General features: G+C 36.5%; 1 protein-coding gene across 1 annotated transcript in view; it reads left to right on the top strand.

Annotated features, from left to right (window-relative positions):
• The window catches only part of ZFAT (zinc finger and AT-hook domain containing), a 76,669-nt gene extending 49,954 nt beyond the window's left edge, over positions 1–26,715 (top strand). Inside the window, exons 11-16 of the mRNA XM_041407600.1 lie at positions 2,240–2,328; positions 4,763–4,901; positions 10,709–10,827; positions 12,202–12,328; positions 14,418–14,548; positions 25,505–26,715. Coding sequence (XP_041263534.1) covers positions 2,240–2,328; positions 4,763–4,901; positions 10,709–10,827; positions 12,202–12,328; positions 14,418–14,548; positions 25,505–25,744 — 845 coding nt within the window. The 3' untranslated portion in view covers positions 25,745–26,715. The remainder of the gene's footprint in view (positions 1–2,239; positions 2,329–4,762; positions 4,902–10,708; positions 10,828–12,201; positions 12,329–14,417; positions 14,549–25,504) is intronic.
• The last annotated feature ends 332 nt before the right edge of the window (positions 26,716–27,047 follow it).

Here is a 27,047-nt window from a genome sequence, read left to right as displayed (position 1 = left end):
AAATCACTTGTTATTCAAAAAGTACTTTCCAGTATTTTGAAGTAACTTGATCAGTACCAAGTAGGTCTGGCATATGCTTCATATGTGAGAATCAAGATTTTACTTATCAAAAGCAAACCTCAGCTGATTCCTTGCTAAGAGAAGGAGGCAAGCTGTTGTATGTGAATGAAAAGAATGATCAGTGTATAAAGAAAAATAAAAGGTCTCTTTCTATGGTCCTGTAAAAAAAAAAAATCACTTCATGGGGTTTCATTTCAAAACCTTTCTGTTTTGTTTTCACCATCTGGCACAATCAAATAGGGAAATTCAGCAATGAAAGTTGAATTTGTTTTCACCTGTGTGTTAGTTAGATTTCTTGAACAAATCAATGTATGTGTAAGTCATTACTGCAATTCATCTGAGGCTGCTTTGAAATTTAGTGTTGTTAAAAACAGCACTGTAGTCGAGCAGGATCTAGCCACGTCTGGATTGGGTTTAAAAATGTGAAGTTAGCTTTAAACATTTAAATCCATGTGAGGAAATGTGTTCTTTTATAAGTTATTGCTAGGTCAGGCTGAAACCCTAGCTCTAGGGGCATTGTTATTACCAGGAGCCTTCTTTATCTGGCTTCAAACTCATCATCTTCTGGAATAACTCCAGTGACTTTTAATGGAAGGTGCACCAGCCCATCACAGGGTGATGTGGGTTGAAACAAGATGACCTTTAAGGTCCCTTCCAACCCACACCATTCCCTGACTCTGTGTTCGTTTTTGGTAAACCTCCATTTTTGACTGGTACAAATAAATCCAAGACTTAGGCTCTTTTGCCTTGCTTTTCACACTTCCTAAACTGTTCCAGGAAATTCCCAGTAGTAGAAGCAGGATCTCACTGTAGGCAGTACAGTGAGATCACTTAAGTAATTTTCCTCACTAAGTCCACCCCATGCATTTCAAACTCTTGTGAAAAAGAAGAGAACATTTGTCATCAGGAATGTGGTTTGTCAGGGGGCTTTCAGCCTTCTGAGTGACAGTTCCTCTTTGCCCAGTGTCCCTTCATGTAGTGACAGCACTGCAGAAATTCTTAGCAGCACACATCTAGTGTTCTTCAGTTATTTCACAAATAAGTGAATTTGAAAGCTGTTTCACTGTTTATGAGTCTTGTCTTCCTGACTTATGAATCCAAGCAATTTTTGTTCAAATATCAGAGCCCTGCAAGGTCAATTTAAGTCGTGGAATATAAACTAGTTTTGTGTCTGATTTATTCTTTTCCAGACGACAGACTTCTCAAGAGTGACATGATAGAAAGCAATTCTGTAGTCCAGGGTCATTACTGCTTGTGGGTAGAAGTAAACCAGAAAGCCTGATTTTCATTATTTTATTTAGATACCAGAAGGCGCTTCTTAGCTGTGCTGTATAGAAACTTTCACACTTGATATAAAATGCTTTTACCTTTTTATTCAGCATCTGGAATGTAAAGAAACCCCAGCCCTCTTTGTGATAATACAGAACATTATCTATTCTACTTCTACTTTACCTTTTGGTTCTTTTACTTTTGGAGTTTTTAGCATAGTTTTTAGCACATATCCTAAATATCAAATACAATTTGCCAGCTGTGCACATTTAATTCAGAAATGAAGTCCTTCAGTATTTAATGCACTTTGAAATTTGGCTGCAGGTAGCAGGACTGATAGAATCTTAGAGGCAAAATAAGGAGAAAGAGAGTGTGAAACCCAGAGAATAAAAGGAAGGAAATTGTGTTCATTTAAATCATAAGGGGAAAAATAAATTAGTGAGAGAGACTGCTTTGAGGGGAAAATGTATTTGAGTCATAGCAATTCAGTGCTTGGGACAGAAATAACTAAACCCATGTGAACACGATCAAACATCCGTGTTTTAAGGATTTCCAAGTGTGCTTTACAAATAGCAAAGTAGCTGTGCCTGCAGTTGTAAATAATGGATTTCCTTCTTCCATTTAGGGAGCACTATAACAATTCTTTTTCTTCTTTCCCAAATGACTATCCCAGGAGAATCCAGAGCATTTAATGCTTATAATTTAAAGATTGCACTTCAGCTTTTTTCCTCCCTTATTCTGCTCTTAGCTCTATTGAACAAAAATTTTGCAGACCAAGTGCCAGACTTCTTGTATTGTTCATTGTTCATTCTTAGCATTTGGGAATTTATTGTTATGAGGAAATAAAATCAGTAGATTTCTGAACTTAAATAGAAAAAAAAAAATATTCCATTTGCTATTCCCATTGCAGGAAAGCAGTTTAAATGCACAGTATGTGACTATACAGCTGCCCAGAAACCACAGCTCCTACGTCACATGGAACAACATGTCTCTTTCAAGGTAAGAAAACATATAAATCATGCTTAAAGTTATTAGGAAATACACAGAACTTTAGATAACAGTATAAAAACTGGCACATTTTCTTGTTTGATGACAATTAACAGTATATAAACATTTTAATATTTTGGAAATTTTGACCTTATATTCAGAAATTTTGACCTTCTATTATATTTTGACCTTTTGAAATAGGGTTATTTTGTTCATGACCAATTTGTAACTAGTAGTTTTTACTTGACAAAAATATCTGTATATGGCAATATGAAACAAATTTATTTGGTTTGATTGTCAGCCCTTGAGTGAGTGAATGTAATATGTACCTTAAAATGTCCTAGGGAGGTATGAAAGCAAATCCCCTCTATCATTGTTCATTGCCCACATAAATTTTCCCTGTAATTTGCCAGTCTCTTGTACTACAGATGAGTTCATATACTTGAAGAAAATTGAAGAGAATTAATTTTAAAACACTTACCTTAAACATTTATCTGAAACATGCATTGGAAAGAGTTTTGAAAATTGTTAATGTTTATATGAAATATTTAGATTAGAGATACAGTTTATTTTAATAAATGGTAGTATGTTTTCATTTCTAAATTTCACATTGGTTCTCAGTATGATGGGTCCTAATGTAATGTATTGTAAAATGTTATATTCAGTAAATAATAATTGTACTGATTCCTTTTCCAGAAAATACAGTATTTTTTATATAAGAAAATGTTCATTTTAATGTGAGACTTTGTCTTAACAGTGAACATATTTCTTTTTGAAAACATTATACTATTTTCATATGTAACATCTTTCATTAGCTAACAGATCATTTTACTTCTATAAAGAGTACACTGCAGGCATTCTTAACAAGTACCATAAAGCAGCAAGGCAAGCACTCTCTTCAACAATGGTTTAAGTTTTGGAAGACAAAAGAAATCATCTAAAGAGATTATACATTTTGAACAAATAATTTTTCTGACTTAAGTATGTGGTTTTGCTCCAGACTTACATTTTTTAAAAGATTTTGTTTTTTGTAAATGTAAAGATATAATTTTCCTTTTTGATGGCTAAAGTGATGAATGTACTCACAGTGCAGTTCTTGAAATGCAGCTGGTTCTGACCTTGGGATCTGCCTACACATAAGTGTGGCAGTTCAGGACATCGTCAAGAGAACTGAACACTGGATTAGATCAATCAGTGTTGGTTTAGAGGAGTTCAAGAAATGTTTGCCTCTTTCTAGGACAGTTGTTCTCATGCTTATCAGACTCGGAGAAATGTCACTATTTATGTGACCTAATGATCCTTTAATCCATCATATTTCCCAGCTCCATGAATTTGTAATCCTGCTATCCAATAGCAGGTAACATGCATGACTTGCACAAGTGAGTGCTGCGAGAGCACAGCAGTCTGTCTGGATTATTTTCTTTAAAAAATGACAGTTTTAGCAATAGAAAGAGAGTACCCATCTCTGAAATATTGAGTAGCTGAATTTTACAGTACCCTCTGAAGCATAAGTTTAAGGGAGTCTGAACATCACTTTTCTTCCTTATTTTTGCTGTGTGGAACCTGAAGGAAGATCATGAGCAATGAGCTTAGGAGAGTGTTCTAATCAATGTACCCTGACTGCAGACATTTCCCTGCTTTAAATTCAGTTCCTGGATGAACATTTTTATACCAATCATTTTCTGCTGAGGAGCTTTAGGTGGGACTGCTGTGCATGAAACATTTTCCATCCTATTCTGAGGTATTTAACTTTTCCCTGAGGACTTCAGTCAACATCTGCATGCTTTTACAGGACCTAATGGTTGTGTCAAGCTCCCTATAGCTGTGATATATCTCAGTCAGAAAGTTATTACCAAAGCTTAACTTTAGGCTCAAATGTTTGTTTTCCTAATTTCTTTTTCTTTAGGAGTTTTTCTCTCTGTCAGTTGAAGAGAGAGATGTTCTTAAAAAATTAATTCATTTAGTTACCAAAATCAGCTCACCAAATGGTCAGAGAAACGCAAATGCCAGGGAGAGGTGAAAGGAAAGCAAAAGAGGAAAATTAGATTGGCTGTATAATCATGGTGTAATTTTAGTTATTTTAGTTGTTCTGCTGCCCTTTTTCAGACCAAAGCTCACAGCAGCTGAGTTATTTCATAGTAAAGAGTCTCCACATGGTCCTGTTATCATCAAGTATGAAAACACACAACTTACTGAATTACAAAAACTGGGTAATAATCTTATAATAATAATCTTATATAGTGAGAATATTTGTTGTCTTGCACATAATAAAAAGTACCAACTTTAGGTAATGTTTAGTTACAACTTCAATTTATTTTGAATTTTCGAGGGTTTCCTTGAAAGATGCCCAAACCAGAAATGAACATGGTTTCTTGAGATCAAAACATTGCAGCTTAGACCAGTATCCTGAGGAAATACAGTCCAACATTTTCCTTTTTGCTCCCAGCCCTTCCGCTGTGCACATTGCCACTATTCCTGCAATATATCTGGTTCCCTGAAGAGGCATTACAACAGGAAGCATCCCAATGAAGAGTATGTCAATGCAGGGTCTGGGGAACCTGCAGCTGAAGCTCTTATCCAACAAGGTACATCTCCACCAAATAAGATTTGTTGATTTGTTTGGTTCTTTTTCTGAAGCAGACTTGGTGTGAAGCTAAACTTCTGTGCAGTATGTCTTCTTCAGTTTATTGGGTGCTATGTGGTAAATCATAATTCCTTTTTAGTAATTTTTGAAATGGCCACCTTTTACCCTTCATTCATTGTCCTTTGTTCTTGGTTTTTAAGGGTGTGGGAACCAAAGTTTTGTTTGACCTTGACTATGCTATTTGTTATTGCATACATTTATCATTTACACTTGTCTCTTTTTGTAAGTCAAGTATCACTGCATGTTGAAATGAATGATAAATTTCTACCATTCTGCTGATAAATTTCTGTGACAATTCTGCAAGGTTGAACTCGAGGTAAGGTTGAGCAAACATAAGGAAAAAGACTGAATAGTAAATGGCAGCAAATTATCCCCCCCACTAGAAAAATCCGGGGAGAAAAGAGAGTACAGGTAAAAGAGGTTAGGGATTGTTATGCTCAGAATGTTGTTTATGTGCAAAGGAAGCACACCTTGTCTGTGTAACTAAGCCAAGAATTTATCAGTAATATAACAGAAATCACAACAGTCTAATTTAGGAGTAGTCTGACTCCCATAAGTAGCTTTGCTGTTACACACTGGATAGGTGAACCAAGATGATACAGTCAGGTACATTTATGGGTGCAAAGCTCCTTCAGTTCTAGTGCCTGGTGTCAGGAATACTGAGCAAGAAGAGGAGAAAGCCAGATTAAATATTAAATTGTGTGGAAAATATTTTAATTCTCGGTAAAATTAAGTTTCTGTCTTTGTTATTCATAGTTTTAGAAAGTGTTTTCCCTATTTTTTAATAGAAACTACCAACAGTTTCATCTTTTGGAATCTTCAGTTTCTGATTTTGTTGAAGAAGAATAGAGACCAAAATAATGCTGTTGTATTAGATAATGAATTAAATGTAATTCTTCTAAGGTAACATTATTTCTAAATGCTATTTCAAATCATTAATCTAACACATAACATTTATCTATTGAAGGCATTAATCCATGTTAAAATACTGAAGTCATGACACAGAGGAAGATAACTCAGTTGGGGACTCTCCCTTTAAACTTGCTCTATAAGGGGAGAATGTTTAGCTACAATAAGTAATCTGAGTCTGTCTTGGTTTTATATAACATTTCTTATTTTCCTTTTGTCAAAAAAAAACCCCAAATAACCAAATAATTTTAAAAGTAAATATCTATAACAGAGTAGGAATATATAGTATAATTTTATTATTATTTTCACAGGCAGTACAAGTCCATGGGGAGCCTGCAGTTATTTTAATGAAGTAATATTTGCTTGCTCAGTACTCAAAGCCTCTATTTTGTAGTCACCCAGATGAAGGAAAAACTCTTCACTATGGGGAGTTTTGTTTAACTTTCCAAATATCTGAGCACTGCAAGGGATTATTTGTCTGTAGCTTCTTTTAGGAATTGATATGAAGGAATGAATTATCCTAGTATAAATTAGGGATCATATTTGCAAGATTTGGAAGAAAGAAAATTAATCTTACACTGATTAGGCTTTCCTTCCCCTTTGGGAGCCAGATAAATGCATTTCTGAAGGTAATTCTTTTCCACTGAAACAAAAGAACTGTAAAGTTGTTGAGATGCAAGAGTAGCCTTAAAATGGAGACATTGGAGTGAGATGAGAGAGAAGAGACTTTAACTTTTTCCTGTGGTGGATATCCTTTTCCCTCCACACTGGAGCATTGGACAGGATGAAATTCAACAAGGTCAAATGTCAGCTTCTGCGCCCAGGGCAGAGCAATGCCTGGCAGCACTAGTCTAAGTGAGGAGATCAGCATTGCAGACAGGGATCTCCTGGAGCGAGCAGTGAGCCCTGGCAGCCCAGAGGGCAAATCCCATCCTGGGCTGCATTAAACACAGCATGAGCAGCAGGAGAAAGAGAGGATGAGCCTGCTGTGCTCAGGGTGGGAGCCCTGAGTGCAGGGCTGGGACCACCAGATGAGGATGTGAAGGTTCATGACTGTATCCAGTGGGTAACAAAGATGGTGATGGAGCTGAAGTCACATCCCATGAGAAGAACCTGAGGGCTCTGGGCTTGTCTGGTTTGGAGGAGGCTGAGGGGCGACCTCATTGCTCTCTGACAGCTTCCTGAGGGGGGAAGGGGAGAGGGAGGTGCTGAGCTCTTCTCCTTGGGATCCAGTGGTGGAACATGTTGGAATGGTTCAAAACCATTCTTGAGATTAGGAAGCATTTCTTTACTGAGAGGGTGGTGAAACAGTGGAAGAGGCTTCCCAGAGAGGTGATCAATGCCTGAAGGCTGTCAGTGTTTAAGGGGCATTTGGGCAATGCTCTTAACAACAGCTTTAACTTTTGGTCACCCCTGAACTGGTCAGGCAGTTGGACTGTATGGTCCTTGTAGGTCCCTCACAACAGAAGCAGCCTTTTCTGTTCTTTCCACCTCTGGCTTTGCATCCTTCTTTCTCTTCCTCTCCTTACACAGCATTTATATTTCCTGTGCTGACAGTAGTTCTGTGCCTGTTTTCCACATTCACCTGTAGAAAAGTCAGGCATTTTAGAGTAGTAATGAGGCATCAAATCCATGTAGGAGCTATTCAGTCAGTGTCTCTTCTCAGGGCTCTGTAATGAAGCCCTGAGCTGTATTAATAGGTGTGATTTTCCCACATGCAGCTTCCTTTGCCAACTCAATTTCCTGTTCTGTGATGCATCAGATATATCGTGCACCTGGGCTCCAAATAAGACCAGAGATTCCTTATCATGCTATAGAAACATCAATTTTTCTCAGTGTGTTGGTATCTCTGGGGAAAGAATTGTTCCTGGTGGGAGACATTTGCATTTGGAAGTGATAAACATGAATCCTATTGAAGTTAATAAAAGTTTTCCTGATTTGGAAATCAGAATGTTTTCTGTATTTGGTTCACACAGCACAAACAGATTACACATTATGCAGTATGACAAGTAAGTCATATTTGTCATATATGACACCTGGGTGCCTTACAATGTAATAGATGTTAGGAAGAAATTCTTTACTGTGAGGTACTGGAACAAATTACCCAGATAACTTGTGGATGCCCCATGCCTGGAAGTGTTCAAGGCCAGGTTGGATGGGGCCCTGAGCAGCCTGGTCTAGTGGAAGGTGTCCCTACCAGTTGGCAGGGAGACAGAGCAAGATGATCTTTAACGTCCCTTCCAACCCAAATCTTTGGATGATTCTGTGGGTTTCTGAGCTGCTTGGGTCAGAAGTTGCACCTTGCTGTCTGACAAGCTTCTGTTTAGTTTCAATTATTGTATTCATAGATCTGAAAAGCAATTTTGGAAAATTATTCATGTATTCATATAAAGGAAAAAGACCTTTCAGGCCTGATATTAAACAAATCCTTTGAAATGAAGGGACTGTAGATGACAAGGAAAAGGAGAGAGTACCAGCAAGCAAAAAGGCTTGAAAAGAAATTGAGAGGGGAAAGTAACAAAGATTAATATCTAATAAAAGCTGTCTATATCTATTTGTATTGTATTCTGCTTTTTCTAAGTTACCTACTGAGCCCAGAGTGAATTGCCTCACACTTGCTCATCTCCTCTACTCTCAGTTGGTTTTTGACTGCATTGCAGGCACTGCAAATAAACTTAATTGGAAATATTTATATGAATGTAGACTGCTAGACTGTACTCAAGATTCCTAGAATGAGCTTATAAATAAATGAATGATTCATAGAAGAGGGACTGTGTTCATTGGAGCAACTGCATTGCCAACGATAGACAGCAGTATTTAATTTCTGGGCTTTTGGTTAGAAATTGGCATCACCCAGGATCAGAGAAATGCTTGGGATTTTGCAGGGTATATGTGTGTTTCTTTGTTTAAGTACAAGTCATCTGACATTTATTTTAGTATTATAAAGTAATAAAGGAAAACAAACAGCATAGGAATTTGATATATTCTACAAAGGTGGCAAGAGCATTATGCATCACCCACTAGTTTTCCTTCAAGACCCTGTCTTTGTGCTCATTTGATGGCTTATTTTATAGTTTTATTTGCTTTGTGCTGGGCAAGTCACATACAATTTTTCCCAAATTTGTTTCTTTTCTCCTCATTAATACTCCCTCCCATCCATAAACATTTTGTTTCCATGTCTGAGAGACAGAGTTTGGTGTGTGTTTGTACAGCTGCTTGTACAGGCCATATGTGAGGATCCACTTGTGGCCTCAGTGTTACAGCTCTCATCACATGCTCTCTTTGTACAAAAATGAGAGTTATCTTGTGGAGATTTTAGGCCAATAAATTAAAAAGAGCACATGTTGATGAAAAAAAGTTGTGGAGCTATGTAAGATCTGCCTGCAGCATTTTGTTCCAAACATCAGGTTTGTTATTGAAAGTAGTAAAGGTGTATACTTCATTGACACTCTCTGTATGTTACCCATTATTCTAAAAAATTATCTAGAAATTAATTTTTCTGAGCCTCCATATCAAGTCACTGATAGGGAGTTATATATTACCAGTTAAATTCTATGCTTCTATTACTTACTATTTAATTAAAGTCATAATGTTACAGATTTAATTTACCTGGTGTGTTGTTATAATAATTTTGATATCAAAGTAATGCAGAAAAGTGTTCACTGCTTCACAGCAACGTGTTTTTCCTAATATTACAGATTGGTGTGAAATTAATGTGTAATTTCATTTTCTGTAACTGATAATGTTATATAATCTATTCTAATCTGAACTTTTTAGTTTCCCTTAGTCAAACTACTTCAGTTTTGCTTAGAGATGGAATATTGAGCAACTGCTCTAACAGTGATGTTTGATAAAGACTTAGCAAAGAAGAGGGTTAGTATAGTAACAGTGTCAGTGAAAGTAAGTGTCTCACCCTAGAGACTGGGTATAGTTACTTTCTGTTTTATCAAAATAAAAATTTTGTTTCTTTTTACCTGGTTACCATATGGTCACTTTCCATTAATGTAAAATGGGATGTTTTTCCTAATTGCCTTGTTCATAAAGGACTGTGCAGCCAGGTCTTGGGTTATAACCATCTTCTGTGGGTCTGTTGGATACCTTGGAACGTGATGGGTGGGAATCATCTTTTGCCACAATGGTGTGGAGTCAGGCTTGTGGTAGCACAGTTCATGCTATTAGATTTGTTACAGTGAGTTCTGGTCACCTAATGCAACAATTTGTCACATGCAGGTTATTCTTGTTCTCTTTAGTCAATAGAGGGGAAAAAAGAGAAGTACTTACATACATAATTACAAGTGAGATCTGACTTTTTACCAAATTATTTTCATAAGCAAAAGAAGTAAAAGCTCTTTAGTCTTGTATAAAAAAATTGGATTCTCATGATTTTATCATGCTTAGATTTTACCTGTAATGCTGCACACTCACACATGAAACACTGTGCTAACTTCTTGCTATGCATCATTTTGTAGGCAGAAAACTTTATTTACAGTTTGCATGTTGACATAAATCTCAAGAGCAAAATATTTGGGTAAAGAGAATATTACATTGTTAATGCTTCCTAGTTTACTTTGCTAATGTAAAAAAAAAAAAGTTTGTTTTGAAACTTGAGAAAACTACAACAGCTGTGTTAGAGAAGACATATTTAAAAATATTACTAAAATATGCCACTGATATGTATGTTAAATATTAACATATTTAATATTGGACAAATGGCTAAAAGAAAACATTTTACAGTTATATGGCTTGATTGAGTTGGGGTCAATTTAAACAGGTTTTTCCTGTGTTGAAAAAGAATTTATATGAAAATAACTCTAATAATTTATTTGTGTTTTCTTGTAGGTGGCATTAAGTGTCCTGTTTGCAGCTTTGTGTACGGTACAAAATGGGAGTTCAACAGACATCTTAAAAACAAGCATGGAATGAAGTTGGTGGAGAATGATGGGGAGACCAAATGGGAGGTAAAGCAAAATAACAATGGCTTTGACTCTAAGATTTTTTTAAATTCTGGGGAGAAAAGTAAGGATAAAAATAAGAAGTGTGAAAAAATGTGGTTCTGACTTTATATAAGATCAGAAGGTTGTGGGATCTTATCTTTGCTTGAATGCATGCCTTGCTATGTCTGTTAAATTTTAATATATGGTAGGGTTAACAACCTTGTAAATGCTTTTTTTTGCCTTTTAGGCTTCTAGTCTTCTGCAGCAGAAAGGATGAAAGCTTTAGCAAAATAACGTGAAATTGAAAAATTTACTGCATTTTGTAATATGCTGAATATTCACTGGTGTTAACTGTAAGATGAGCAAAACTGCAGAAAAAAGCTTATGTCTTGGTCCAGAGAAGATTAGAATCTAAAAAACTGAACTTTTTAATTGACCAGCTGAAAAAATGATAATGTTATGCAGAGTACATCTTCTATGATATGTTCAGCTTTAATCCTGGAGATGCACAATCTATGGGAAAACCACAGATTTAGACACTTCTATTATTATGATTGGCCAGAGGTGTCTTTTACTCCCCAAGGAGGCTGATTTTGATATCCAGTGAGAGGAAAAGTCAGGAGTCAATTGCAGCTGGCTGACCCCCACAGTTTTAAGCCTCTTCTGCTAAATTTCAGTCTGGCCCCCATCACAAATCTAATGCCTGATTTGGAAGAGCTGACCTGCAGGTCTTGTCTAACAGTTATTGAGTATCCACACACAGAAGTATAAGTCTTTGAAAAACACTGGAGTAGGTTCTATTTGTTCAAAGAAGTAGGACAAGCATTTTAAAATGTAACCCTTCAAAGTCCTTTATCCATATTCCAAATGATTCTCTGTACACTTTCCCTGTAGCTGTCCAAAGCTGGAAAAATAAGAGGGCATCCTGGGTTCAAGAATGACTGTTGCTGAATTGGCTATAAGGAAAGAATCCCATCAGAGAAGGAATATATATTGACAGCTTGTCTTGAAAAAAACCTTACTTTATGGAAAGGATTACTTTTCTGAAACAAAATGCCATTTTTTCAAGCTTCTGAGGTGTTTTAGCAGATCTGCATTATAAATTCATTTTGCTCAAAAGGTTTTTGCTAAACCCTGGTACAGTACAAGTCTGTTGTTGGTTCTAAGATAACTGCAACAAAAGTAAGGTCAGGATAACTGCATCCTTAAAGCAACTTTCGAAGTAGAATCTAGAAGAACACTGTGGGATGATTATCCTGTCTCCATATAATACTTTCCTTGAATTCTGTTTCACCCAGTATAGCTCTTATTACAGTATTTGTTGTCCAAACTCATTCCTTATTGTGTTAAATCACTGAAATGAGATTATTCATGCCTTGGCTGGGTTTTGTTTCCAAGTTAACTGCTGAGGTTTCTGAAGAAGCATCCACTCAGTACCTCCATATCACAGAGGCTGGAGAAGATGTCCAAGGCACTCAAGCTGCTGTGGCTGCATTACAGAACCTCAGATACACTTCTGAGAACAGTAAGTTACCTTTTACCTAGGCTGGAACACAAATACACCTTTTCTTCCAAAATATCCAATTTTTTTGAGTGTACTGGGCAATATATGACCTCCTGTAATCTCCTATTAGAAATTATGAAATAAGTCATCCAGAATTTACTTCTGGGAGGTTATATTTTCTTAAAGTATAAATGAGAAATTATATTTCATTATGAATTCCTATATCCTGAAGTCATTAATACTTATCACTGCCTGTTTTGCACTTTATTATTAGCTGTGTGGAATTCCCTGCCTATATTATCAAATATGCTGTGAAATTAGCTATCTTGGCAGAGTAGATGGTGTGTGTCTAATGACAATTCTCTGGCTATTATTTTTCTCTCTCTCTCTGGCTTTAGTCAGCAAGACTGCAGGAGTGACATGGTGGAATAGCTCATTTACCACATTCCCAAGACAGCACTAACAATCTCCATTTGGTGGTACACAAAACTAAGTGAGCAATTCTGTATCAGATTGAGAAGGAAAAGAGCAGCATTAGATAACGTCTGCCAAGTGGGAAATAACAAAAACCAGGAGAAAATAAAAAAATGCCCAGATTTCTGAGAGTGTTAAAACACCAGAGACTAGAGTAGGTGTTCCTATGCGGTTTTATTTATTTTTTTTTTTAATTTTAATACATATGAATAAATGCCCTGGTTATGAGAAGACAACATTTTACAATGGTTTACCATTGTAGTCTTAATCGTTCACAATACAGATACATGTCAAAAAACTCTCAGTTTTTATGAATTTTCCAAGCATGTTGCAATTAAATTACATTATTGCCAGTTTCTGTATATTACTTTAATGAGTTGAGATTCTGAATAAGTGAAAACTTCTTGAGAACTTTTCTTAAACTTCTGTATATCTAAATTAAAATAAATATTGTCACGGAATGTACTCTACATAGCAGTCTTTATTTTAAGCATGAAGCTTTAATTTTTTGAGTAATCTTCTTTTTAGAGCATCCAACTTCAGGTACTCTTCCAGCATATTCCTCTTAGCATAAAGACAGTAGTATCTTGTCTAAAGGTAGTTTTATAGTTAAAAAAACCCCAAAGCAAGCAAACCTTTCTCAGTACTCAGATACACTTGTTTCTTATATAAATTACAAGATATAACTACTTTCTATTTGAAATTTAATTATCTAACCTAGACTACCTATACTATCACAATATCAACCTCAGTTTAAAAGAGTTTAACTCAGGAAATTAGATTTATTTTATTTTCTACCTTTTTTCTATCTCTGACAATGATTAAAGCAAATAAAAGGCAGCTTTACGTGGCCCTGACAGTTTCTTTCCCTGTCTGACATCTCCCTCCTGCTGACATTGGGCATGTAGGAATGGTGGGCCATTGGTGGGAATTTGTATTCCTGCGTAACAAAAACCATTTTTCTGCACTCAGGTCTTTCACGCCTTGTGAGAAGTGAGAATACAACTATAAATGTTTTGTTTGGGTTTTTTTGTAAACATCCCTTTCCTTTGGCAGGGCTACACACATCAGAGAGTGTTTTAAAAAGGACAGACATGTTCTGATCCAGTGTTTATAAAGTGATCAGTATGAGTTTTCCCAAACAATTAACCTTTTCCTTCAGCAGATTAGTGATAAAACTTCTTCATTTAGGTTGAGGGGTTTTGCAGAGGATTGGACAGAGGGTAAACACAGGTTTCTAAAACACCAAGTGGCTGTTATGGTTATAGGTATACAGGCAGGTTCTGTGTAAGGTGAATGTCTGGTAAATACACATTTGGATTTGTAAAGTCTTGCAGCTTCCTAATTGGCAATTCCTGCTATGACTTGTGGCTGTTGTTTCTTTATTCAGTGTACTCTTTTAGATCTCTTTCAAATAGGCATAGAAATGATCGGTGTGGCTGCACTTGCTGACTCATGCATCCTTGGGCAGATTTATTTTGTGAATGCTTCCCATAGATCTGTTATTAAAATGTCACATTATGGAGCTTTTTGAATTGTACCAACAGCTCTGTGTGTCAGGGCTATGCTGTTTGATTCACATAGCCCCAGATCTGTTCTCCTGTGATGATCTTATGGCTGCTGTCTTTTTGATAAGGTGAAAGACTGGATCCAACAGCTGTAAACATCCTGCAGCAGATCATTGAGTTGGGTTCGGAGTCCCACGATGCCACTGCAGTGGCTTCTGTCGTTACCATGGCACCTGGCACGGTGACAGTGGTGAAGCAGGTAAGAGCTCTCTTCTTCTCTAAACCAGCCACATTTAATTTTCATATATTTACTGTGAAATGGGGGTTACTTTGTAAGAGACAAATTTTAAATGATCATTCAAGACACATAGAGAATTTTTCCTGATTTTTCACTGGGTGTTGTGTTTACATGCCCACACATGTACATGTTTATGCATATATACACATATATCTTTATACATCTAAAAATGCATGTAGTTTTGTATACATATAAAATATAAATGAATAAATACATCTGTATGTGTATGTAGGTATCTGTGTGAAAATACAGCTTTTTTCTGGCAGGTGTTTTCAGGGTTTATAAAATAACGTATTTATATTTTGTGCAGACAATGCCATTGTCATCTAAAAGATTCAGGTGGTCCTTGGTGCAGTGAGCAAAAGGAAATAATTTTCAATTTGAGGTGCCTGTTGGGTTCAAACATCAAGACTTTTGCTCAGTATTTCCTCATCACAGGTGTCTGCTAACTGCCGTTTTTCGTTCTCCTCTCAGTGTTCTTTAAACTCTGCTTGTTCCTTCTCTTTCAGCACAGCTCTTTGCTTATCCCTTTCCCCACTGATTCACTGGGGTCTCTGCACTCAGTGGTTGACAGGTGAGGGAAAGAAAGTACATGAGAAGTTTTTACTTCCCGAAGAGTTGAATTAACTCTTTTTATTTAAATGAACCAGAACTGATTATTCTGAGTGCTAAAACTAACTTTTGAGTTCAGCATTTTTTGTAGTGTTTTGAACAGCGAGTTCATGAGAGCTCCACAGAAGTGTGAAGTTCATGGTCTGTGAAATACTTGGATAATTCCTAAGCTTGCTACCCAAATGTCGCAAAGACAAGGCAGAATTTGAAGTCAGAGCATTTTCAGATGTTCCTTTGCAATACTTAACAGGTATTTTGACTAGAAACTATGTAAGAGTTTAGAGCTTTTTTTATAGAATAACATACCCAAACTTGAAAACTAAATTCAGTCATTAAAGAGAAGAGACAGTGTGGTCCAATTATGTACAAGTTTCAAAAAACCTTTTATAGTACAGCCACTACCAACGTGCATGCTGTGCTATAGAGATTACCTGTTTAGGGGTTGAATGCAGTATTAGCAATTGGTGTTTGTCAATATTATTGAAATTAGTTCTTCCCTAAAGAAATTAATCTTTTGAGGCTGTTGTACTAAAGGTATAGGAGGAAGTGGCTTCTGAGGGAGAGCTGTCTAGAAAATGTTTTGATATCTGAGTATTGACTTTAAATATACAGGTATTAACTCTGATCAATATCTGAGTCATCATAAAATCTATTAACTTGTTTGTTGGACCCTCTGAATTTACTGGTAACTTTTGCTAAGTAAATATTTATATTCCAAATTAATTTTCTTCTTCACTTTTCAATCCATATTCTAGCCTTTTGAGTTTGCAGACTGCCAAGCCTTATTCACTTCTTTTTCCCTGTATACATCAGTGATTCTCAATGATATCACACTCTTATAAGCACCACTCCTATATTAAATGAAATATTGAATTCTCAGAGCACAGAATCTCTTTGTTACTTTTCTTTTTTTTGCCCCCATTCCCCTCCATTTAGAATCTTTTACAGTTTTAATTTTTTTCTTTTAATTTTTCTCTTTTTTCTTTTATTTTTCTGTAAAAATTGGGTTTTTTATCATAGTCTGGTCTGTTATACAGCTGTAGTTACTTTCTGGCTCTTGTCTTCCCACCAGAAAATTGCCCCAGAGTTACAGGAACACCCAATTTTAATCTGAGGGAAAGAGGTCTTTAAGTGTTATTAGCTTTACTTTAATCCTCCCCTATTAGAAACTGTCAGGTTTTTTCTTCAATACTTGCTTTCTGTGGGATACCCCTCATTTGTAGCTATGACTTGGTTGGGTTTTAATTATCATAGCTTCCTAATTGTTAACCTTGAAGTGACCTTTAGATATGTTCATATTTCACTTTCCTGCTGGAAAGTGCATTCCACACTTTCTTCTGTGACCTTCAGCTTCTCTTGTGGATTGTGAGACAAAGAATTCATTCAGGGTGTCAGCAATATCGACATCATCTGTCACTGAATTTCCACTCCTGTTCTTTAATGGCCTCACAGAGCCCTTGCTTAGCAGCTGGGATCCATTTTTTCTTTCCTTAACAACATTTATTGTAGTTGTCCTGATTTCTATGCTGTTTGATTTTTTCTTTTTCTCTAAGGACATACATTACCCATTTCTTATATCAGTTCTTACTTGCAAATCTCATTTTTAACAACTTTGCTTCATATTTCTCTATTTGCACCAAGAAATCTCTTCTAATTCTAAACTACTAGAATGTTTCAAAAGGATGGGGTTTTTTTTCTCCCACAGCTGTTCTTGTCCTTACTTTAACTCATAAAATTCCCATTTACAGTTTATTCTTAAAATCCTGTATAAATCCAGCTGTATCTCTCAGTAAGGCTGCTATGCTCGTGCTTTAGCACTTCCCTAACCTGTGTGCTCACATACCTTCAGTGTGCTGTGCTTGTAGAGCTTCAGGTTAATGCAAGAATTCTGCCTCCAGAAACAAACTCTGTATTTATCCCTAAGTCCTTTTCAGCATCTTGGAAGATACATGGTGTATTAATTAGGTCTAACTGGTTTAATTTTAAAATTGTTTTCTACTAGGTCACAGGACATAAAGGATATCGTGTTTGAGGGGTTCTTCTGTTAAATTATTGTTCTGCTTGTATTCTTACTGCAAGTACACTAAATTATAAGTGCACATTATAATGGAGGTGAAGTAAAGATCAGATTGTCCTTCACATCTCCTGAATTGCATGCCAAGAAGAAAATTTCAATTCTGACTTAGGAAACTTCATATTTCTTGTTTGTATGAATGATTATATTAAAGAAAAGGCTTTGACAACCTTATGACAATCATAGTTGCAACCAATTCCATCCAGAACTGGGATTTATCTTAGTATTTTAAACCCCAAAATGCAAAATTAGCCCTGCTTAGCTTGGATTGTGTTTGGTAAATAGGAATCATTGTTGGCTGAGTTAGTGTCATGTGTATGAGACCATTCCAAGGTTTTGTCTGGAGCCTGAAATGATTTTATCTTAATTTTGCCTATGAGTAAGTATACTAATCTGTTATCAAAGTTATATTTTTCTAATTTGGGATAAATCCAGTTGTATGAGCTCTGAAAATATGCAGCTGCTAAGGAGTGTAATATAAATATCTCATCAAATGCCTGAGAAAAAAAAAGTTAGTAATGTGAAGTTTTACCAATATGATCTGAGACTGGCAGAAATCCCCTTTGAAGGTTTGATCACAGTGTGGCAGGAGAAGTCCATCCTTGCTCAGTTACTAGGGATCCACTCTGGATCTCTGTGAAAGAGCTGAAAAGAGCTGATGAATGTATTTCTTCATGGCAGGACATTTGAGTTGTTCTGCTCTGCTTAAAGGTAAAAAAGGTGGCAAGGTGGGAAAAAGGAGAGAGGAAAGAGTGCTAAGTTTGAAGAACAGTGAGAAAAGAGGCTAATAAATGCTTAGAAAAGCCAGGAAATACTCTTCATATTGGATGGTGAATATAGGCAAGACACTGGGGAGAAAGGAGTTTTGTGGTAACAGCACATGGGAAGGTGAAGGGGCTGGAAGGGTAAAACAAGACACTTTCTGCACATTCAACTCTGTGTCCTATTACACGTGTACTTTTGCCCTTGTGCCTTAGGGTGGAAATTGATTTATTTGGTTTTTTGTTTATTTTGCTAGAAGAGGCTGTTCAATCCATTATTTATAGGGGTGGACTATTTTCCTGGCTTACATGCCAAGCATAAGCAGTCAGGCCAGTATCACAAACACCCTTGATTTACAGTCTCTGCAGGCCTGTCTTCAAAGACTTGTTTTTCACACAAAATCTGTGTGTTAAACACAACAGAGATAGTGTTTCACTACAAAATGCCTTGATGTTTAGTTGTTTCTGTCAGTTAGAATGTACATCAAACAAGGATATTAATTGTTCCATAAAAAGTTTCTTCCAAGTTAAACATTTGTTTGATTTAAATACTGAGTTTCTTGTGAGGAAACATTACCCTCAGAAATGAACAGCCCTGACAGGTTATTTTTTTGCAGAGGAGATTCTTTCAGTGTGTAGTGCTGCAAGTAACTCTCCAAGGAAACAATATTTAAAGTGCATATTCTTGGTTTCACAATATATGAAGAATATCCTTAAAAGCTTAGTTCCTGAATCCTTCACTGCACTGACCAGAACATCAGAAGTGTTTCCTGTTCTTGGTCTGTATCCATCAGCTCTAGTTTCTCTTCTGGTTGTTGCTCTTCCATTTCCAGTGTTTGTTTATTCCAGCAGGAATGTTTAAAGGGAGCAAGATAGTACCTGATTTAATTCATTTATTTTTTCATAAATGCAGTTTATTTCTTTTATCAGATCTCTTTGACACAAAGAATTGAAAGCATGTAGGGTTCTCTATCCAAATGTGAGGTGTTATTTTTGCCTCAAATTACTACTACAGAGCAGTAGAATTTTGAATTGCAAACCAAAGATTTACATTGGTATGCGCTGTCGTAACCAGTTAAATTCAGTTTCATGTTGTCTGTTTTTTAGGGTTTTCCTCATTTAGATAGTGATGGACAAATTTGCTGGTAATTTATTTCTTTCTTACACCTGTGATACTGCACTGGGTTTGTGTGCTCTAGAACCATCACTTACAGCTCACTCTGAAGATGGCTGAGAAGTTTGTTTTAATCACTAGTCATTATTATTAATCACTAAGGTGATTATATCAGCCTTTCTGCACAGTTGTTCATCAGAAGTCCACTTTGTTTCTCAACTCTGTGGGATGTCTTTCCTATTTTTCAAGCCAGAGAGCTGATTTCCTCCTCAGGACCATTTTGGGGCCTTGCCTGCAGGTGAATACCTAAAGGTGGCAATTTGTTCTGAATGATGACTCCTCTATGGTTTCGCACTTCAACCTTTTAGCTACAATGTCCAAGCCATCATTATTTCATGCTTCAGTTAACTCTGATAATCCTTTTTCTGACATTCAGAGTTTATGTTTTGTCCCTTTTGTATTCTTTCAGAAGAAACCTCAAAGATTACTTTCTCTCCTCTTCTTGTCATTGCCTTCTCTTATCCTGTTTACTTGATGTTCCTTTTTATACCACATCAAACAAAATCTTGTTTTCCTTTCCTGAATTTTTTTACTCCTTTCCGACTTAGAGTCCCATTTCTCATTAGCTGTAAAGATTTTGTCTCCTACCTTTGCTCAGTCCATGAAGATTTAGTTGCTTATTACTTTTTTCAAACAAATTTCTAATGCCTTCTTCCATATTGTGCTTAGTTGTGTGGATTTTTAATGAGGAGCAATTTGAACCTCATTGTCTTCTCATCATATTTTTGACAAGTAATTTGACAATTCCTTGTCAAAAATATGATGGCAGCAATTATTTGTGAATGGGCTGTTGTATATTGACACTAATGCCTGGCACACTGAACTACCACTGTCTCATTTGTGCTTTACTCTCTCACCTCCCTTTTTCTAGGTCTACTTACTTTGTCTTGTTTTGTGCTGAAATGATACTGAAGTTATAAGGCCTTTGAGGCATGAACTCTTTTCATGTAGCATAGCTGATACAATCCAAGTCCTGATCCAAAGCACTACATAAATATTAACAATAAAGTGCAGGAGTTGGCTGCTGAATTCTCTTTCTTTTCCTTCCACTCAGAAAGATGAGACAGGACTGACGTTTTTACTACTTCTGTAGGCTGAAGAGAAAGGTTAAATCTATTTCTGAAAAGGATAGTAACCTATTTTTAACTTAGACATAATGTGTTCTGGAGAATAAGTATATCAGCTATTAAATAACTAAACAGATCTCTATCAGAAGATAACCAGAAAATATTGGATTTCCATGTGTTTCACCCTTTATTTTAGTTGCTTTCATCCTTTTATTCTGTGATCTCTTCAGGCTCCAGTAAAAGCCTACCATGGTAAGTCACTTTCTTCAAAGTGACAGCAGTAGGAAGGCAGAGCAAAGATTATACATCAGCTCAAAGCAATCACAGAAAAGAATGTTATAGCAAAGCACATCTTCAAAAGTAAATACCTATTATTAGCATGGCTGTCACATCAGAGGCTGCTGAGCATACAAGGTGTGCTTTGGCAGCACACCTTGTATTCAGTCTGCTTGGATTGGTCCTGATGTGATGATGGGTGCTGGTGGTAATCTAGAAAATTTGCCAGCACAGGGAGTTATGTACATGTTGATTGTCAATTTTGTAGTTGCTTTAGAACATAGCGCAGTCTGATGCTTCCTGTGGCAGTAACAGCAATGGAAAGTTTTCAGTGGGGCAGATGGGGCTGAGGAGTTCTCATCTCTGTAAGGTACAGATAAAATCTCAGTCAAGATCCCTGTCCTGTTAGAGCTCCTAAAACACTGGCAGTGTTGCCATTCTGCCTCAAAAGGAGGTGGGGTGTTTTGCCAGATGAATGCCATGTCCAGCCACAGTCCCTCTGTCAGGATATATTCAACCAGCCAATTGCTAAATTTTTTCTAAAAATCTGCATCAACATTATGAAGATTTGTTTGTCCCCTTGCTGTTTTTATTTTATGCAAAGCAACTCTTTCATATTCAAGCCTCTTATTATTCCAAAACCATTATGCACCAGATTGTCTTTGTTTTGTAGCTCATTATAGAGATTCAAATGATCAAATTACAGACTTTTCTGTGTGTCTTTTTCACACAATATACTGTATGTAAACCAGAACTGGGAAAGAGTTGAAATTATTCAAATGATGCTGAACAAAGATTGTAGGCACCAATGTAAGCTGACACATGACAGATCCAGGTGCTCTCTGTGATCTAAAATGGTTATTTAATTTTCATTTTAATCCTTTCTGCAGATATTTTGTATATTTTCTTACTAATGTTTTATGATATAAATAGGAGCATCTGCAGCCTAGTGTAAGGATTTGAAAATCTGAAAGATCTCTGTGATTAACTTTTCTGCTTCATGGTGAACTGAGAAGCAGCATTCAATCTGAAATCAAGAGAGAGATTCCACTGAGGATTTGGGGACAGGCCCAGCAAAACTATTTTGAGCACAATGGACCTGGAAGTCCTGCTGACTTCAAGTAAAATTGAAGATGCTGCAGTATTTCATAAAATGAGCTCTAGAGTAAGGAAAAGGCTTTAGCATCTTACTGCAAATATTTTTCTTGCTCCTTTTCAGGAAAGGGAAGACATATGTTTTCCTTAATGGCTTGAATTCATTTATTTCAAATTTAAAAATACTTTCTTGTTTTGAGAGAAAGAGATTCCTCTAAGAGAGACCTACTTGTAATGACTACTTCAATGTATTTGGATAGTCCTTGGATGTGTAAATTAAGAACATTTGGAATTTAGAGATGTTGAGCTTCTTATGAAAGCATAGTGGTGAAAGTCCCATTGGCTTTTGCGAGAGACAGATTTAGTTAATAAAGAATATTTATGCAGGTACTGACTTGATTTAATGTGCCAGCTGTGTGTGGCTTCAGCTCCTTGCTGTCATTCTTTAATGAAGGATAAGCAGACAGATGCTTTTCAGCTGACTCTCAAACAGAAAAGAGGTCTTGGATGCTGCTCTTCAAAAGATTTCAGAAGCCAATAAAGAGAATTGAGTGTGGTGACTTCGTTCATTCAGATGGCAGCTGTCCCACTGTTTCATCAATTTGAGGGATGTAAATTAACATTTTGAGATTACTCCCTGTGGAACAATCTAATAGGAACCAAGCAGAAGCATGTAAACATTGAACTGATTTGAAATGTAAGTATCCCAAATAATGTGGTGATTTGTCAAACTAAAAGGATTACAGATAGCTGTCCAAAAAAGATACTGGAAGCTAGAAACACCAGAAATAAAGACATTAGTTTTCTTTACCCTGCATGACAAGGGTAATAAACCCACATCGATAAACTCAGGTAGGGAGTTTAAATTAACTTTCTTTATTGGCCATTTTCATTTAAAAAGGATATAAAACTGAGTAAGTATTAGATTGCTGCTATTGAATTGAATGAGATTCTGCTTTCATTTCATTTTTGTGTCAACTATGCTTTATTTATTTTCCTCTCTTCATTATTTATGTACATTCACAGAGCTATATTTAAAATTATTTATGGGCTTTTATTTAGAGTGACAACAGTGAGATCCATCTCATACTGTGTTGTGCATTCTTGCAGCTCTTAGCAAATGTAGTGTAATTTTTCTGGCCTGAGGCATGTTGTCAGAGGGTTACGTGTAGTGCACTAAAACAAGAGGGATTAGTGTATATTGCATAATTATAGGGCCACATTTTAGACACCCCTATTTCTGTGTTTGAGCATCTCTAGATCAAGGGCTGTAATTGTGAGTTGATTCATAACAAGCTGTGAGATTCTAATTGTCTAACATTTTTAACTGCAGCTTCCTATCTGAATTCAATGGTGATTAGACTTCTCATGGCCTGTTGCAGAATTTATTACTAGATCTTGTGTGTGTCCTTAACTTCCACAGAGCTGACAGTGGAGCGAGTACCCTCAGGAAAGAGGACAGTTATGAAAAGGGAGTTTGGTATAAGAATGCACTAAAGCTCAGTTGCTTTCAGTAGAATTTAGGGTTTCTTTAATAATTAAAAAATACAAAAGGGTGCATTAAGAGCAGCAAGTGACAAAAGTTTACATTTCTATAGGTTTTTTTCATGGTTTACCTTTTCAAAGAGAGGCTCAAGTTTCCATTAGTGAGGGGTGAAAGGGCCTTATAAAAAGAGCAAGTGATTTTTGACAGATAGGGAAAGGACAAGGAGGCTTGTTTATAAACTCAACAAGGAGAGACTTAGATTAGATGTTAGGAAGAAATTCTTTCCTCTGAGGGTAGTGAGGCATGGGAGCAGATTGCCCAGAGAAGTTGTGGATGCCCCATCCCTGGGAGTGTCTGAGGCCAAGCTGGACTGGCCTAGTGGGAGGTGTCCCTGCCCATGGCAGAGGGGTTGGAACTAGATCATCTCCAAGTTCCCTGTCAATCCAAACTATTGTGAGTCTATTCTATTCTTTGGTTCTATGATACCTGCATTTTGAGACAACATAAATTGTTCATTCTGAGGCTGGTTGCAAATTTTACTGTGTCAAGAAAACGTCCAGCATCATCTACTTGTGTTGAGCTTGAACTTCAGCAGGAGCTGTTTAAACTGTATTTCAAATACAACTTTCGGATATGTTTGATAAAAGAATGTCAAAAGGACTTCATTCCACTCCTGTATTTTTTATCCCCATAAACAGAATCCTGTGCATGAAGCCAGAGTGGGCATTTGTGGTTACAACTGTGTTGTTGCATTAAGATCAGTAACAATGGCCAGATTCCCTTTAGATGTTAAATCTTTCACCAGATAAAATCCACATTTATTTCATTACTATATTACAGCCATACTGACTTCGGGCCCTCTGAATAATTTAACACCTGGACATACTTGTTATTGTTCAAGAAAAAGCTTCCTATAGCCTTATTCATTGAGTGAAAGTTCAGAGTGCTGTGAAGTCCTAAGGGGCTTGTGAATCTCTGAAATCTTCTGACAGGTATTTTAAACACGAAATATAAAAGTTATAAGCAAAGTCACTGTGTAACAAAGAGAATGGTTGCTTAGGGAAAAAAAAATTAAATGAGGAAAGAGCATCAGGAAAACAAACATATAGAGCCTATTTTTCTCCTTGTTGTCTCTAAGGGACCAAATAATCCTTGAAATCTCCACTGTAGTTCTTCCCTTCTGTTCCCACTCTCTTCTTAAACAGCATTAATGATCTTAATTATTGAACTCGATTGTGCTACTGCTGTTTACTTTTGAGCCAGCTTCTAACAAAAAAAATTAGCCTGTTCTAACTTCTGTAACTTAGATTCCACACTTCATAGAATCTACCATGTCTGACATCTTCTTTCTAAGATCACTCAAGAGTTCAGTGCTGCAAGAGCACACTGCTCCTGCAGACAGACCCATCGATTCCTAGAATGGTTTGGATTGGAAAGGACTGTAAAGATATCTCATTCCAACCTTCCTGCCATGGGTAGGGACACCTTCCCCTAACAAATGCTTTTGCATATGTCCTGCATACTGAAAAATTGCTGTTCCATTCTCTCCTTAAAAGTAGATTATTTTATCACTAATACATGAGAGAATGCATTTCTTCCATACGACTTACAGTTTCCTGATTTATTTATACTTGTCTGGAGTACTTTGCATAGGAATTTTATATGGGTCTACTAGAGGATTAAGATTTGGTTTTGCATTCTAGTATGTAGTGTATTTCAGTAATTGAATGAATTTGGAATTCAACACCAGATTGTGTTGCTTTTTTAAATTTTGACAAGAAGCAAAATGTTCAGTAAAAAAACCTTTATTTTCACTTGTTTCTGTCACTCTCCTTTCAATAATATAAACATTGCTGCCTCACAAACAGTAGGCTTAAGGAACCTATTTCAGTGATATTTATGTTTCACATTTTTCTAATAAAGTCTGTTAAGGTTTACAGTGAAATTTGCACTTCTAAGAGCAGCCATTGGCTAGGGAGAAAAGGAAAAGTGGGTAGAGTAGGTGTTTTTTCACATGGCTTTGGATGGGTTCTCAACTCAGTGCTACTGGAGGAATTGAGTTCGGATTTATTTAAATAAAAGCAGTTTTGAATGAGTGACTACTGAGAGATTAAAGCTATCTCTAAAGACCAGTGTTCCTGAAACTTTGCAGCTCTCTGTGCCCAGAGCTGAGATGCTGTGTTGGTTCTTTCAGTATTCTGCCTAGCTACACACTCATTAATCAAAAGTGCTCGCATTTTCTGCAAAACTGACATTTTCTTTCAAAACTGCGTGATTGTGCTAATTTGTGTGCTGTATTTCCATTAATCATCACAACACCAGGTACTTCTTGGGAAGGTGAAATTTCTGTAAGCTCTCCACTGTCTCCTCAGGTGAAGGAAGAGGAGCAGTCAGCCAACCACACGCTGATGATCCAGGAGACGCTGCAGCAGGCGTCGGTGGAGCTGTCGGAGCAGCATCACCTGGTGGTGTCCTCGGATGAGGTGGAGGGCATCGAGACAGTCACTGTCTATACCCAGGGAGGGGAGGCTTCAGAATTCATTGTTTATGTTCAGGAAGCTGTGCAGCCTGTGGAGGAGCAAGCTGTGGAAGAATCAGTGCAGGAGCTCTAGAGAACAATGCTCAAAGGAGATGATTTCTTGATTTGCCAAAGCCAGAGGTTTGGGATTTTTTATCCCAACCAAAAGCAAGCAAGCTGATGGATTTTCAGTTGATTTGTGAAGTGATCTAACTGGTTGGATAGTATCAGTAACTTAGATGTATTATGTGCAAAACCTTCTCAGACTTGTTTTTTTTCTAGAAAATGCTTTTAAGGAAAAAGTATTCTTCCCCTTCTTAGAAGATCTCTCACTTGATTCCTGTAAATTCACACAAATATTGTCTGTTCAAAACTGTGGTATCCCATGATAAAAACCATCTGTAAAGATAGCTGGAGTGTCTGGAAAAGTCCATACCTCCCATTTCATACATGCTTCATATGTTCTTGACTTGGCTGGAAGCAAAGTTGTTTTTTCTATAATTTAAAAGGGCCTCTTAGCTCTGAGTACATGCTTAGAAAGTGTCTGCTGAGTTGTGGATCTAACCCAAACAAAGGCTTGAGTTTTAATTAGAAACACACCACAGATGGACTGTAGTTTATACCTGTGAGATGATCCTTTGAGTTTGGGAGGTATTTGAAGCCATATGTGATAATTCTGGGTATCAGTAGGATGACTGTTATTTAGCTGTTTGAATAATGATAACTGTTTCCATCCCACTGGTATATATAAGGTGAAACCAAAACTGTCAAATCAAGGAAATATTCTTTTGTTTTTAAGAAAAAAAATATATTCAAAAGATTTGTAAATGCTATAAGAGATGTATGTTCATATGCTTTAAACAGACGTGCTTGTAAATATGACTGTGTGAAAAAATTTGTACAAAAATCTTAAGTAAATATTGACGAGAATCAAGATATTCTTAATTATGCATGTATATAGTTCCAGATTTTTCTTCATGAATCTTGAATTGTTTCTGGGTTTAATATTTTTAAATTTGAGCTATAAAAATATTAATAAATAAAAAATTGTCTAATGTTTTCTTCTAATGCTTCAATTTCTTAAGTGTTGGTTTCCCTTTTGTAGCTAATTAAAAAGTGCTGATGTGCCTTCACTCTGACAAGTTATTCCTCCAGTTAGTAGTCTCTTATCAAGCAAGTGCCACCATGAAATACAGGCAGACCTTTCTATGTGATTTAACTTACTTATGGGTGTCCTGGATAAAAAAGTGGAAAAAAGCTTTTACTAAGTGGATGTAATGTAGTGAGTTGGTTGCTAGCATCTTCTGAGTCTGCTGGGTTCTCTTGGTGCTGGGCAAAATCAGAGTGCAAACCTGTAGTGACAGTTTCTCCCTTAGCTGTGGCAATGGGGAGTTTAA

The sequence above is a fragment of the Onychostruthus taczanowskii genome, unplaced genomic scaffold (genome assembly GCF_017590055.1).
Source record: "Onychostruthus taczanowskii isolate IOZ18803 unplaced genomic scaffold, ASM1759005v1 scaffold27, whole genome shotgun sequence".
Lineage (NCBI taxonomy): Eukaryota > Metazoa > Chordata > Aves > Passeriformes > Passeridae > Onychostruthus > Onychostruthus taczanowskii.
This window is presented reverse-complemented; position numbering and strand designations above follow the sequence as displayed.